Source organism: Theropithecus gelada, chromosome 12 (genome assembly GCF_003255815.1).
Source record: "Theropithecus gelada isolate Dixy chromosome 12, Tgel_1.0, whole genome shotgun sequence".
NCBI classification, from domain to species: Eukaryota; Metazoa; Chordata; class Mammalia; order Primates; family Cercopithecidae; genus Theropithecus; species Theropithecus gelada.
Genome location: NC_037680.1, coordinates 72,664,609 through 72,680,907, shown reverse-complemented (window position 1 = coordinate 72,680,907; position 16,299 = coordinate 72,664,609). Strand labels below are relative to the sequence as shown.

Here is a 16,299-nt window from a genome sequence, read left to right as displayed (position 1 = left end):
GTAAGATCACATATTTCCTTAGAATAGAAAAAAATGCTTTGCTGCTGCTGCTGCTAATAAAAGCAAAAGACTGATCCTTTTGCAGTTTGTAAGTGTGATAATTGGGTATTCATGCACATATGTGAGATGTGCCACCCTCAAACCTTATTACAACATCTGCACATTACCCATCTGACATGGGAAAGAAAAGCAAGGACTAGTAAGACAGTATTTGTGAAGACAAAAAGTGTTTGAGATTGAGTGCAGATAACTGGAGCTGGAGCAACGGAAAAGGAGCAGATGAACAAAAGAGGAATGGAAGAAAATTTGTTTTAGAATTCCTTTATCCAATGAGTAGTAATACGGTAGCATTTTTGAGGTAAAAAGGAGCTGAAATTGCCTCTAACTTTACTAATAATACAACTATAGTCTAGAGAGATTAAATGATGTTGGGTACTCCAAGATGTTATCCTAAGTTTAAGTATAGATGACTTTGAGAAACCTGTTTTATTAGTGATATTAGGACATACTATTTATATTATAATAAGGTGATGTTAGGTACCCCCAGATGTCATCTGTTTCTTTAAGTACAAGCAACTGAGCAATCTGTTATCAAAGCTTTCTTCTTAGCAATTGAAAGATGCCAGTTCTTAAGAACTGTATTGTCAGCATCAACAGATGAGAAAAGGGGGTGCTGAAAATACAAATGGAGAGAGTGATAAATAATGACGGCTCAAGTGCTTGCCTGAGCCTCCTCGGCTGCCCCACATGCATCACAGTCTGAACAGGCTCTGCATCAGACACCTAAGTAGTACCTGGCATATTTGATTTCCAAATCTGGGAATTCATTATTTGATTTCATTATTTGAAGAACTAGCTCATTTTATTTATGCTTGGATAATGAGTTTTCTCCCCTTCAACACATAAATCAACAGATTTAGACTATCTGAATAAGACTTTTTACTCTTCTGTGAGAAACTCTTTAAGAATTTGCATTGAAGAAGGAAACGGCAGATCAATGGTCACCTTTTTGTTGAAATCTATTTCTGTAAAGCCACTAAAGTATATGGAATAAAGTGTCACAATAAGCAGATATGTCAACTGTTCTTATTTAATCACTGTAATCTTCACCAAACCTGATGGGCAGAGACAAGTAATTTGATATAGACCTGGAGCTTTAGCTTCAGAGAGACCTAGGCTGAGTCCCACCTCTGTTACTTACCTGCAGCGGGGTCTTGGTGAAGTTGCATGATCTTTCTGAGCCTCTGTTTCCTCATCTACCTGGTGGATTTGAAATTCTGAGGATTATCTGAAATCATTCATGAAAAATACTTAATACTGTCTCTGGCCATGAGTAAGCATCCAGTCAGTGATAGCTGCCATTGTGATTTCTGTCACCATCATCTGTAATACATATCAGGCAGGATGTTTGCATATTGGAAAGAGGGCAGGGGTAGGAGTTAGCAGACCTAGGTTCTAGTCCCACCTCTGCCACCAGCTAACTCTGAGACCTTAGAGATCACTTCATCTTTGAGCCTTGATTTTCTCATCTGTAACAGGCCAGGAGGAGGTGGTATATTAGGTTGGGTTGAGCGAGAAGTAACACCGAAGGGTTGCTGAAGAATCTTGAGGGTCAGGCTGGATTTGCATTTCTACTTCCCCCTGGAGCCTCAGGAAGTTCATGTGCTAACTCATTGTAAATGGTGGTGTTGTTCATTATTGTTGCATACACAGAGTTGGGTAACGGGCACTGTCCTTTCTTCCTGTCTTCACTATGACCTAAGTTTGCTTCTACATTCCTAGTTTTACCCAGATTATAAAACAGCACAAATGAAGATGGTCTTAGGCACGTTGAGCAAGCAGCCTCTTTTCATAACCTCTCTGCAACAAGCCCCATCTTTTGGGGTCTGATGAGAAGAGTTACTTGGCTTTTCTGCTTCAGAGCTGCAGTCACCTTATGTAACCCAGCTAACAGGCATGAGCACAGATCTAAGCCCTGTGACACACTAGTTACATCATCATCATCCTAAGCAAGACCCTAGATCCATCCCTGTAAGGTAGGAGTAACAATGTTCAGAGTATTTTGACAATTGTAAGATAATGTATATGAAAGTCTTAGGAATACTGTGTTTACTTTGTTCTTTTTTTTTTTTTTTTTTTTTTTTTTTGAGACGGAGTCTTGCTCTGTCGCCCAGGCTGGAGGTGCAGTGGCCGGATCCCAGCTCACTGCAAGCTCCACCTCCCGGGTTTACGCCATTCTCCTGCCTCAGCCTCCCGAGTAGCTGGGACTACAGGTGCCCGCCACCTCACCCGGCTAGTTTTTTGTATTTTTTTAGTAGAGACAGTGTTTCACTGTGTTAGCCAGGATGGTCTCGATCTCCTGACCTTGTGATCCACCCGTCTCGGCCTCCCAAAGTGCTGGGATTACAGGCTTGAGCCACTGTGCCCGGCCACTTTGTTCTTTTTAAACTTTTTATCCTGACTCTTTTGTAAGCCACTGTATTACTTTAACTATTAACATTGGCTCCACAAAGAAAAAAAGTACATTTGGAGGGAAAAAATTAAAAGAACTTAATTGCATGACAGTATAGTTACATGAGAAGCAACTTCTTTACTGACAACATTGTCATCACCCTTAATGAAATGTGGGGCATTACTTAGATGTAAAAAAAGATCTGTAAAATTGGTTCTGGCCTAAAGAGATTCTTTTATATTATCAAGTCCTTTTCTCCTACTATCAGAACAGAAACACTGAAGCCACTTTTCTGCTATTTTTGATAGGTGTAAGTTGCACAACTGAAGAGCTGGTCTGTCTCAAGCTAGTCAGCTCCAGTGTATTTCTTTTTCCTATGAGTGAAATGATGTTTAACATTTAAAATGTGACATTGTACAAAAAAATAACAGATGCTGGTAAGGTTGCAGAGAAAAGGGAATGCTTGTACACTGTTGGTGGGAGTATAAATTAGTTCAACCATTGTGGAAGACAGTGTGGCAATTCCTCAAAGACCTAAAAACAGAAATACCATTCAACCCAGCAATCTCGTTACTGGGTATATGCCCAAGGGAATATAAATCATTCTATTATAAGACACATGCATGTGTATCTTCATTGCAGCTCTATTCACAATTGCAAAGACAGAATCAACCAAAATGCCCATCAATGTAGACTGGGTAAAGAAAATATGGTACATATATACCATGGAATACTATGCAGCCATAAAAAAGAATGAGATCATGTTCTTTGCAGCAACATGGATGGAGCTAGAGGTCATTATCCTTAGCAGACTAACACGGGAATAGAAAACCAAATACTACATCTTCTCACAAGCAGGAGCTAAATAATGAGAACACAAGGACACATAGAGAGGAATAACACTCACTGGGGCCTAATGGAGGGTGGAGGGTTGGAGGAGGGAGAGGATCAGGAAAAATAACCAATGAGTACTAGGCTTAATACCTGGGTGACCAAATAATCTGTAAAACAAACCCCCAGTGACACAGTTTACCTGTATAACAAACCTGCACAAGTACCCCTGAACTTAAAATTAAAAAAAAAAATTACATTGTACACATGGGAGAAAAATGGCTAGATGTCCTTCTTACTTAAAACATGAATCCTGGCTGGGCACGGTGGCTCACAGCACTTTGGGAGGCACCAAGGTGGACGGATTGCCTGAGGTCAGGAGTCTGAGACCAGCCTGGCTAACATGGTGAAACCCGTCTCTACTAAAACTACAAAAATTACCCGGGCGTGGTGGCATACACCTGTAGTCCCAGCTACTCGGGAGGCAGGAAAATCGCTTGAACTCAGGAGGCAGAGGTTGCAGTGAGCCGAGATGGCGACACTGCACTCCAGCCTGGGCCACAGAGCAAGACTCCATCTCAAAAAGAAAAAAAAAAAGAATCCCCTGAGAAGTCTGGCATGGGCTTGTGTCAGGCATGGGAGTTTCTGCCCTGGAGGGTTGGAGGGGCTGTAAAGGATGAGGGCAGTCCTGGCAACCGGAGCAACGAGGGAGAGAATCTTAGTCTTTCTAGACAAGGATGATGGAGGGCCTTTCAATTTTCAAGCAGGCAAATGTAAGTCTCCTTCTTTTCTCAGATTTCCTAGTCTCACTTTGTGGTAGCAGTGGATAGTGCTGCTCACAGTGTGAGCCAAGGAGTACATAAAAGTATATGTGGTTGTCTCTGCAGCCAGTACAAGTTGAATCCATGGCTCTTTCTTTCTCTTGTGGTTACAAAGTGACTAGAGACCCAGATGATAAATAAGGATGTAGACAGAAGGGTGTCTCCATGGAGACCTAGAGCCTGAGCACATGACTGCACTTCCTCTGCTTCGCGGTTGGTGGTTAGCTCTGTATTTTGCATTTCTGTGGAAGACTTCATACCCCTGGTGCTCTGATGGACTTTATGAAAAGAGTAAATTCACTTTATGGCAATTGCTCTCAAACAGTCCAAAAAATGGGCTGCTAAGATGCCAGGCTGAAAACTGCAGAGCAGTCCTCTCTCCCATCATGGTATGAGTTTCTGTGTTCATCCCCAGGGTTCTTGCCAAGTTGGGTGATGGGACGGAGGACCTACAGAGCTGCAATCGTCATGGGGGTGTGTTGGTTTTTACCAAAGGGAAAAGCATTTTTGAAAATGGCTGTGTCTGGAGAGTATTATGAATGAAATGCTAACTGAAATTAAGAAATAAATTGTAAGAGTTAATTATGAAACAGATGTCTTATGGAGACAGTTAATCTAATGGAATAGAACTTGAAAAGATAAAATTATTTTTTAAAGACATGACAACTTTTTTGTTTTTAAAATTCTGCTTTTTGGTGGAGCGTAGTGGCTCACACCTGAAATCCCAGCACTTTGGGAGGCTAAGGCAGGCAGATCACTTGAGGTCAGGAGTTTGAGACCACCCTGGCCAACATGGTGAAACCCCTGTCTCTACTAAAAAAAAAAAAATACAAAAATTAGCCAGGCATGGTGGTGTGCACCTGTAAGCCCAGCTACTCGGGAGGCTGAGGCAGAAGAATCACTTGAACCCAGGAGGTGGAAGTTGCAGTGAGCCAAGATCATGCCACTGCACTCCAGCCTGGGTGATAGAGTAAGACTCTATCTCAAAAAACAAAAAACAAAAAACAAAAAAAGCAAAAAAAACCCTGCTTTTAAATTCTAATTTATAGAAAAAAATTTTACAAAAAATTGCTAAGAAATATATGGATATATTAAATATATATTAAAATAACTACATATGTATCAATCCAATATCCACTACTAGCTGGGCGTGGTGGTGCATGCTTGTAGTCCCAGGTACTTGCGAGGCTAAGGCTTGAGCATGGGAGTCTGAGTCAAACCTGGGCAACATAGAGAGATCCCATTTCTGAAGAAAAAAAAAAATCAACTACTAAGATAAGCTGTGTTAACATGTTAGAGTATGTGATTTCACTCGTTTCTTCAGATACACACAGACACACACACATTTTAAAACAACATTCTGTTTATCACATAGAACATCTTTCCATGTCATTAAATATTGCTCTGTAATGTCATCAATAATTCAGTTTTCCCTCCTCCATTATAGGGAGCATTGTCTACTGTCAAAGTGAATTATCAGCCAGTATACAGGAAAGTAACCAAGTCCTGAAATACAATGTCACTTTCCTCAATTAAAAGAAAAGCCATCAGAACAAGAGATGAGCACTAAAAGGACCCTTTGGGGCCATCTCCTTTCTGTATTTGCCTTGAGGTGTCCCTCCTTGGTCTTCCTAATTCCCTACTGCCTGCTGATCAGCTGAGGTGGCTTTTGGTGTGGGAGAGAATTGACAGGAGATTCTCATACAGTGGTCTGCTCTGTAGTTTAACCTCGGGTCCAAGACTCTCTTCAACTCCTTTCTCCTCTGCCCTCTCACTCAGTTCTATATAACTATATTTAAAATTTTCACTTTATTCTGCCACTGAATCTGCATGTACTAACAAAAACATATCAGAGTTAACCCATCACATCACCATATTAAAGGTTCTTATAATGTCATATACCTTTTGGATTGGTCTTTACTTTGGGAGGTGGGTAAATTTCTCAAAAAAACAGATTGTATTTAAAAAAAGGGATTCTTCTGTAATTAATGTAAAAGTCACGCCATTGAAAGAATTTGTGACTTTAATGGAATGAGATAATCATTCCCCTTGCAGTCCATCAGCATTGTTGCTGCTGACAACAGAGGACAGGATAGTCCAAGTCAAATCTACTAAAGGTCCTTGAGAGCTGTTTCACAAGTCAGATTTTAAAGTGTCTATTTGTGAGTGACAGACATTGCAACAGTTAAAGAATGCTTACCACCTTTTCCTTGGCCTCAAGAGCAAAAACCAGTTTGGGCTCATTTCTTTCCACCAGCCTAGTCCACGACACCATCCCCCCTCACCTGGACTGCTGCAGCAGACTGCCAGCTAAATGCCCTGCTTCTCCTACATCCCGCCATTCATTCATTCTGCACTCAACAACCGCTGGGATCTGCAAACATCTCAAGGTCACCTCCCTCCCTTGCCTACACCCTCCGGTAGTTTAGAATAAAATCCAGACTCCTTCCCAAGGACTTCCTCTGGGGACCTGTCTGCCTCCTCCTGCGACCTCAACATGTACCCTCTCCCCCAACCCACGACACACACCAGCCTCCTTCTGGGTATTCCTCAAATATGCCAAACTCAATTATGCTTCAAGGCTCAGGTACTTGCTGCCTCTAACACTTTTCTGCTGGTCCTTCATGTGCCTGACTCTTTCTTGTCCCCAGGACTCAGGTTAGAAGCGATCTCCTGAGAAAGGTCCACCAGGCTTCTGTCCCTAGTGCACTTGTCACTCACCCCTTACTTCCTTCACTAGAGTTAACCCAATTCAGTCATCATGTTCCGTTATTGGTTTACTTGTTGATTATCTGTCTCCTCCTCTGGAATATAATCCTGTGAGAACAGGTACCTTATCTGAATTAATCATGACTTTGCTCCTAGCACTGAGCCCAGTGCTTAGCACATGTTCTCCATAAATATTGTTTTTAGTGAATTTGTAAACTTGAGAGATAACTTTGGACCACTCCAGATAAGAAATTCCAAAATCATAATCCAGACTTTCATATCTCTGTATCCATATCTGAAAAGTTGGGATAGAAATTAACATTTATATTACAAAGTTGTTTTGAAGATTAAATGAGATAACATGTGCAAAGTGCTTAGAATAAGGCCAAAACATCATTCAATACATTTATCCATTATTACTATTCTTCCTAATATGTAGCCTTCAGGGCTGGCCGGATACTTTACAGTCTTTAGGTGTGTGAGAAATGCGCCATATTCACCAGCGTATTTATATTTTGTTTGGACTTACAGGAGTTTCCATTCCTGGAACTGTCCTTAGTGGACTTTATTCTGTTGGGTTTAAATTCTTACATTTGAAATGTATGTACCCTCTTTATCTTTCCCCAGAGGCATTCACAAGTGAAGAAGGTACCTGCTCAGAATGCATAGTTTGAAGAGTTTCTTCTGCTAGTTACCCCAGATACAGGAATTCCCCCTATAGGAACATTCCACTTTGTATTTACAGATCCAAGTGCACCTTAACCAAAGTGACCTAATGAGACTTTGGAATAAGACATTAATTAGTGAGCAGATTAATTCCCCTCACCTGCCTGTAGATACTCATCATGCCTTTACTAAGCGCCGAACCTTGTAGGAGATATACATTCACCTTAAGACACAGGGAGAGAAGCAATGGATATTTACATGAACCAACATCATTGGTCCCCAAATGGCATATGACGAATGAGTAGTTGGAGTAGCAAGCACCATAGAATTTCTTTCCATGAATTCACCTTTACCGAACACCTGGTGAAGGTCAGGGCGTTGTGCTGTGCTGCCATAAGTTACACACATATTTGTGCCCTGGTCTTAACAGGAATTTCTGCTCTAAACATCATGACCTAAGAAGGTATTCATGAGGATATTAGATAAATTATGAATATTTTTAAAATCCTAACAAGTTATACCATTAGTTGTGTTAATAAAGCTACCCAGGCTAACAAAACTATAACTGGATTCTTTTAACGGAATTCTATCACTGTTTGATTGGTAACTTTGGATTTCTCATGCTGATTTCAAGCCCTTGAATTCATCATCTGTCCCTCTACCCATATCTTATATTCCCTGCCTTATTTAAAGATACCTCTGCCAACCCACTTTTCTTCCTTTCATCCATGAAATAACTAGAAAAGGTCTTTGCAAGAACACACCTGGCTTCCTGATGTGACCGTGCCTCCCCATCTGGCCTCAGGTCCAGCCTTGGCTCCTGCCCCTTAGGCACTTGCCCCTCTCAGGTTTCCTGATGATGCAATGTCATGCTTCCGGGCCATCTGCTGGGAACATCCTTCTCCTTGTTGTTGATTCAGAAAAAAGCCTGCACACCTACAAATCTTTCAAGCCTTGGCACAAATAGCGTCCTCTATGAACCTTCCTTGGCTCTGCTGAGCAGACTTGTAACTCATTGTATTACTGTTTGTAGGCAGGGCCACTAATAGCCCGTCCTTGGGACTAATGAAACAAAGGTATCTCCTAGTCTTCTGGAGAAATGCAGCCCACAGCTAGTGCTCACAGTTTGGCAAGCAGAGCCAAAGGAAGGCTGAATTTCAGTTCCTGCTTGCCCCAGAGCACAGGCTACACACATTTGAGAGGGTCTGTCTGCCTGTATATCCTTGAGGACAGAAATCAGACTTTTCATCCTCATCTCTCAGGGGACAGCTGAATGCCTGGCATGGAGTATGTGCTTAGTAAGTATCCAGTGAGTGAAGAAATAAATGAAATATAATGCAAATTGGAAAATTAAGTACATTCACATACACAGAGAGAAATACATTAATCAACGAACCAATCTGTGGAAATGGAAATGTAACTGGTACTTTTGGCTCACTGGATTTGTCTAATTGACATGTCTATCTGTAGGGAAAAAGAGAGGGTAAGCGTGTGACCTCCTGGTTAACATTTTTGAAGAATCCAGAAAGCACCAAGAGATCTATTAAGTCAGACCAGATGTCTGGAGAATTTTTAAATCTTCTTAATATTGATGCCAGCATGATTTCCCAAAGATGGGTTCAGAACTGCTCTCCATGAGTGGTTCTGGCTGCATAGATTAAAATGAGGTAAAACCATTATAGCTTTAGTGTGGCTGACTTTGAAAGATTTGAAAAAATGTTCTTTTATTGAGACTGAATAGCTGGATGCACTTTTGCTGCCAACATCAACACAGTCCAGGGCCCTCCTGTTATTTTCTGCTAGAGTTTTCTTAGGACATGGAATGGGGTGGGGGTGGGGGTGTGAAAAGCCTCCGAGGATTATGTGTTGCTTGCCTTTTTTTGTGTTTTTCCTGGTCTTGGCTCATAGAGCAAGTTCATGGTAAACATTGGGCAATTTATTTAACCACACTATTCCTTAATTTCCTTATTAGCAATGCTGTCTTGTTTATAAGAAGTTTTGAAATTTTTGCAAGCACACAAAACACTGGTGCAAATAGCCAATGTAGATATCATATTGCTAATCCACTTGATGTCTCTCCAATTGTGGAGACCACCTGCATCAAACTCACTTGGCATGTTTATTAAAATGCATATTCCCCCAGGCCCAACCCAAACCTTCTGAATTAAAATCACAAGGGGTGCAACCAATAATCTCCATTGTAAAACAAGCTCCTGGAGTGATTTTGATACACTGTAAAGTATTCTTTTGAGTATTTGCCTTCTTCTGTTAAGCCTGAGATTGAACTAGAGGGTATAGTCACCTAAAAATCCCCTGGTATTTTTCAGGGTTTTCTGGATTGACCTAATCTCAGCCATTTTCCCTAGAGCTACTGCATATTGTGATTAAATTATTCGTTTAAAAAATATCTGAAGCTTTATTTTGCCAATCCTTGTCCTCAAAATGTAGACAATCTGGTAGGATGTTGAGGAATAACAGTTCATAGTCAGAGGTAGGATAAAATTAATACTCAGGCTTCCAAAAGTAAAAGAATAAAGCCAGTGAGCATTAATCTCCCTGCTTTCAGTTTAATGTTGGACTTTCCCTAGGAGACCCAGAACTGAGGTCCTGTTCTTGATTTGGCCACTGACTCAGCTCTGACCTTGGGAAAACCATTTAATCTTTCCACACAGTTTCCCTCCACAATATATGCTTTCTCCATCATCACAAAATATTTTCCAGAGGAACTGTTTAGTTTATTAGAAGGAAAGTTGTGTTATGGTAACCATATATTATGCAACCAGATGTAATTTATGAAGCAGCAATAGCTTTAGATTATGGATTGGTAATCGTGATTATGTCTTATGACTGAAGAGGAACAAAAAAGGTTGTCTAGTCCTTCCCTTTGTGTTGAGAACTGGAAAGAGCATTCAGGCTTGTGGATTTACTGGATAAGCTTCAAGAGTACCTGCAAAGATACTACAGAAATGGCAAAGAGATATTCGAAGTTCCTGTTTGTCTACTCAGAAACCTGGAAGAATGAAAGAACTGCTGCCAACTCTTAGCTTTGTTTCACCACCTGCCCTGGATAGATGATACTACTGTATCACACTTAACATCACATTTGCCACCTTTTCTTGAACTGTTTCACCGCCTTGAGACCTGTTAATGGTTCTACTGATGCAAAACAAATTACCACAAATTTAGCAGTGTAAAACAACACACATTTATGATATCACTGTTTTCATGGAGCAGGCATCCAGGCACAGCTGAGCTGGGTCTTCTGCTCGTGGTCTCACAGGCTGAAATCAAGCTGTCAGTGGGGCTGCATTCTCATCTGAAGGACCAACTAGGGTAGAATCTGCTTCCAAGTTCCCTTGGGTCATTGGCAGCATTCATGCTGTGCAGCTGTAGAATTCGTGGTAGCTTCCTTCTTCAAATTCAACAACAGTGAGAGTCTCTCTTGATTTCCATAAGAAATCCTAAGGCTTTACAAGATGAATGGACTTTGCACCCATTGCAATAGCTATTATAAAACAAACAAACAAATGAGAAAAAAAACAAGAAATAAGTGTTGGTGAGGATGTAGAGAAATTGGAACCCTTGTACACTGTTGATGGAAATGTAAAATGTTGCAGCCACTATGAAAAATGCAGTATGATGTTGCACTTCTGTGTATATCCCCCAAAAAATTGAAAAGAAGGACTTCAACAGATAATTGTACATTGATGTTCATAGGAGCATTATTTACAATAGCCAGACGGTAGGAAAAAAACTCCTTTTCATCGATGGATGAATGGATAAAGAAAATGTGATATATACATACAATGGAATATTATTCAGCCTTAAAAAGGAAGGAAATTCTGACCCATGCTACAACATGAACCTTAAAAATATTATGCTAAGTGAAATAACCCAGTCACAAAAGACAAATATTTTAAGATTCCACTTATATGAAGTACATAGGGCAGTGAAATTCATAGAGACACAAAGTAGAATGGTGGTTTCCAGGGGCTAAGGGGAGAGGAAATGGGAGTTACTATTTAATGGATACAGATTTCAGTTTTGCAAAATGCAGAAGTTCTGGAGATGGATAGTGATGATGGTTGCAAAATAATGTAGGTGTACTAATGCCATGGTACTGTGCACTTAAATATAGTTAAAATGGTGAACGTTCTGTGTATTTTATCGCAGTAAAAATATTGAAAAGTTAATCAGGCAAGAGAGATGAATGCGTAGATCACAAAACAGGAAATGTAAAAAGCAAGACGCATGGGGGAAACATGCTCAACCTTATCGGTAACCAAAGAAATGAAAATTTCAAAATAGTATTGTGGTATCATCTGTTAGTCTAATGGGATAATAAATGTTATTTGTCTAACACACAAAGTTTGGCATATACTTATATTCAAAACATATTCCACTTTTCTGCTTCCTCCTCCCCTACCCCTGGAACAGAGCTAAATCTTTATGTAATATTTTTATTCCAATGTTTCACAGGTGATAGATTATAAACCACTCCTAGGACTCTATTTCAGTATACAAGTTGAGTTTTGACTTTTCTTGAGGCTCCATTTGGGTTCCAGGCTAAGGATATCAATTGCAATTCTAAAATGATTATTGTATCAAAAAAGGGTTTGCCTGCAAAGATTCATTAGATGATTTCCACCAATATACCCCAGAGTTTATAGTAGTAGGAGTGGGTGAGTCGGTACTATCTCTATACCCTGAAACTGATACAGTTTGAGTATCCCTAGTCAAAAAATTTTAAATCTAAAATGCTCCAAAATCCAAACTTTTTGAGTGCCGACATGAGGCCACAAGTAGAAGATTTCACACCTGACCTCAAGTGACAGGGTGCAGTCAAAAACGCAGTCAAAACTTTGTTTCATGAAGCAAATTATGTAAATGTTGTATAAAATTACTTTCAGTCTGTGTATGCGAGGTGTATATGAAACGTAAATGAATTTCATGTTTAGACTTGGGTCGCATTCCCCCAAAATATCTCATTATATATATGCAAATATTCCAAATTCCAAAGAAATCCGAAATCCAAAGCACTTCTGGTGACAAGTATTTTGGATAAGAAATACTCTATCTATATTCTTACAATCTAAAAGATCCCCTTCACATTCCTGTTTTTAATAAGCCATGTGGCCATACACCTGCTTTATTATCCTTTTATTATCTCATCGTTCTCATGGGTCATTACTCTTTGTGGCAATTCACTGAAGGCAATTAGAGTCAAATCTTGTTGATAGGAATGAAATGTAGCTAACAATACAACTATTATTAATTGGTCAAACACTACGAGCCAGTCATTCTGTTAAGCATGTTTCTGTTATTTCACTTAATCCTCACATCCTTCTGAGACAAGTTGTATAACCACCCTTTTAAAGGTGAGAAATAGGGGCTCAGAGTTTTAATAACTCACTCCAAATCACACACTTGTTGGTAGAGCTAGAATCCAAACCCAAGTTATGTCCAACTACAAATCTCTGGTCTTCCCACTACATTACACTGCATCCAGGAATATTAATTATATTTATTTCATAAGGAAAAGGGATTTATTAGAGTATAAGTATAAACATGCGACTTTGTAGAAATAGCCTGTTAATAATTATAGTTCCTAAAATTTCTTATTCATTCAGGAGTATTTTTTTAAGTCAAAGTTATGTAGGTCCCCCAAACAAGCTGTTGTACATTCAGAATAGAATGTTTCCTATTTCATGTCAAAAGTGCAGATTTGCTTCCTGATAAGATGTACTATTTGGAGACTGTCTATTTTTTATTGTGATTCAGATGCAAATAACAGGAAAACATATTTTTTTCCTATCTTGGCAAAAGAAGTATTTCTAAAAAAGAACACTTAATGTAATGATTTAAATTGCTTATTTTGTTATTGTGTATTGGGAGAAAGCAAATTTTAATACAGAATTCAAAGAAGTAACAATGGCCTACTGACTTAGAAAAGTCCAGCCAGGGAATTTCCCAAGACTCTAAGCCATGAGGCGGACCCTCAGAGACACTGACTGCTCTTCCCTCTCCAAGAAAATGAAAAAATGCCTAACTTCAGAGTATTGAAGAGACACCCAGGCACATGCCAACTCAAAATGAACTACTTTGCAAGGCCTTATGTCCATGTATTAGAAAAACAATCTAACATCAAAAGAGAAACTAAAACCAAACTTGTCTTTGTAATCCTTAGACCACTCAATAAATGGTCATTTATATGTAATATAGCTTTTAAATGTTGGTGAAATGTAAATAAAGTATTTTTTAAATATCCTCTTTTCCTTAGAGAAATTCAGTTCTGAATTTTTAGGGTCAAAATGTTTTCAAAGATTTTTCAAAATGAGTGTGAAAATTGGCAACAAATAAATTTGAATGTGAAAGACAGTCATACACACACACACACACACACAGACACACCCCACACATTTTCATTTCACTCGACCTGTTCTAAACTATGTGCTGTTTCTTGTGTTTTCAGAGCGCACACATGTTTTAACCGTCTGGATCTGCCCCCCTACCCATCCTTTTCCATGCTTTATGAGAAACTGTTGACAGCAGTTGAAGAAACCAGTACTTTTGGACTTGAGTGACCTGGAAGCAGAATGCCCATCTCTGTGGACAGGCAGTTTGAGAAGCTGCCTTCTAGAAGGATGACTGAACATTGGAAGTTTCAAGAGGATGCTTCCTTTAGGATAATGCTACGCGCTGTTATTTTCCAGGAACAAGTGTTCTGTCACATTTGGGGACTGGAGATGAGTCCTCTTGGAAGGATTTGGGTGAGCTTGATGCCCAGGGAACAACCCAACCGTCTTTCAATCAACAGTTCTTGACTGCCAAACTTTTTCCATTTGTTATGTTCCAAGACAAAGATGAACCCATACATGATCAGCTCCACGGTAATTTTTAGGGACTCAGGAGAATCTTGAAACTTACCCTTGAACGTGGTTCAAGCCAAACTGGCAGCACTTGGCCCAATCTTCAAATTAGTGCAAGTTAAATAATATAATAAAAGTAAATATATTTCCTGAAAGTACATTCATTTAAGCCCTAAGTTATAACAGAATATTCATTTCTCACTTATGAGTGCCTGCATGGTGTGCACCATAGGTTTCCGCTTTCATGGGACATGAGTGAAAATGAAACCAAGTTAATATGAGGTACCTTTACAGATCTGCAATAAGATGGTCTGTGACAATGTATATGCAAGTGGTATGTGTGTAATTATGGCTAAAGACAAACCATTATTCAGTGAATTACTAATGACAGATTTTATGCTTTATAATGCATGAAAACAATTTTAAAATAACTAGCAATTAATCACAGCATATCAGGAAAAAGTACACAGTGAGTTCTGTTTATTTTTTGTAGGTTCATTATGTTTCTGTTCTTTAAGATGTATATAAGAACCTACCTGTCATACTGTATGTATCACTCGTTCCATTTTCATGTTCCATGCATACTCGGGCATCATGCTAATATGTATCCTTTTCAGCACTCTCAAGGAAACAAAAGGGCCTTTTATTTTTATAAAGGTAAAAAAAATCCCCCAAATATTTTGCACTGAATGTACCAAAGGTGAAGGGACATTACAATATGACTAACAGCAACTCCATCACTTGAGAAGTATAATAGAAAATAGCTTCTAAATCAAACTTCCTTCACAGTGCCGTGTCTACCACTACAAGGACTGTGCATCTAAGTAATAATTTTTTAAGATTCACTATATGTGATAGTATGATATGCATTTATTTAAAATGCATTAGACTCTCTTCCATCCATCAAATACTTTACAGGATGGCATTTAATACAGATATTTCGTATTTCCCCCACTGCTTTTTATTTGTACAGCATCATTAAACACTAAGCTCAGTTAAGGAGCCATCAGCAACACTGAAGAGTTCAGTAATAAGAATTCCATTTTCCCTCATCAGTGAAGACATCACAAATTGAAACTCAGAACTATATTTCTAAGCCTGCATTTTCACTGATGCATAATTTTCTTATTAATATTAAGAAACAGTTTTTCTATGGCATCTCCAAAACTGCATGACATCACTAGTCTTACTTCTGCTTAATTTTATGAGAAGGTATTCTTCATTTTAATTGCTTTTGAGATTACTCCACATCTTTGTTTATTTCTTGACTAATCAGATTTTCAACAGAGTGAAGTTAAATTGGGGGTCATAAAAGCATTGGATTAACATATGGTTTGCCAGCCTATGGGTTTACAGGCATTGCCCAAACATTTCTTTGAGATCTATATTTATAAGCAGCCATGGAATTCCTATTATGGGATGTTGGCAATCTTACATTTTATAGAGGTCATATGCATAGTTTTCATAGGTGTTTTGTAAGAACTGATTGCTCTCCTGTGAGTTAAGCTATGTTTACTATTGGGACCCTCAAGAGGAATAGCACTTACGTTACACTCCTGCACCAAAGGCACGCACTGCAGTGTGAAGAAATGTTCTGAAAAAGGGTTATAGAAACCTGGAAATAAGAAAGGAAGAGCTCTCTGTATACTATAATTGGAAGAGAAAAAAAGAAAAAATTTTAACTGGAAATGTTAGTTTGTACTTATTGATCATGAATACAAGTATATATTTAATTTTGCAAACTGTTTTCACTTGTTTGTATTCTTTTCATGATAAGGAAAAGTAGTATAACACACTTTTTTTTAAGGTCACATCTTTGATGGTATATAAGATGTTTCAGAGCTGGCATTCTCTAAGCAGCAGATAAAGGTTGCATTTCTTTCAAAAATACATTCAAAGACCATGTTAGCATTCAGTTTGGTTTGAGACATTTAGTTATGATATTTCATAT

General features: G+C 39.0%; 1 protein-coding gene and 1 non-coding gene across 4 annotated transcripts in view; both read left to right on the top strand.

The window, feature by feature from the left end:
- Nucleotides 1-16,090, top strand: part of HECW2 (HECT, C2 and WW domain containing E3 ubiquitin protein ligase 2) — a 384,249-nt gene extending 368,159 nt beyond the window's left edge. For all 3 annotated transcript variants that reach the window (XM_025405496.1, XM_025405495.1, XM_025405497.1), the window contains one exon: nt 13,952-16,090. In XM_025405496.1, coding sequence (XP_025261281.1) covers nt 13,952-14,063 — 112 coding nt within the window. In that variant the 3' untranslated portion in view covers nt 14,064-16,090. The remainder of the gene's footprint in view (nt 1-13,951) is intronic.
- LOC112636829 lies at nt 74-177 on the top strand. Its single transcript, XR_003122301.1, has one exon. It is a non-coding gene; the product is annotated as a small nucleolar RNA U13 (small nucleolar RNA).
- Nucleotides 16,091-16,299: the final 209 nt, after the last annotated feature.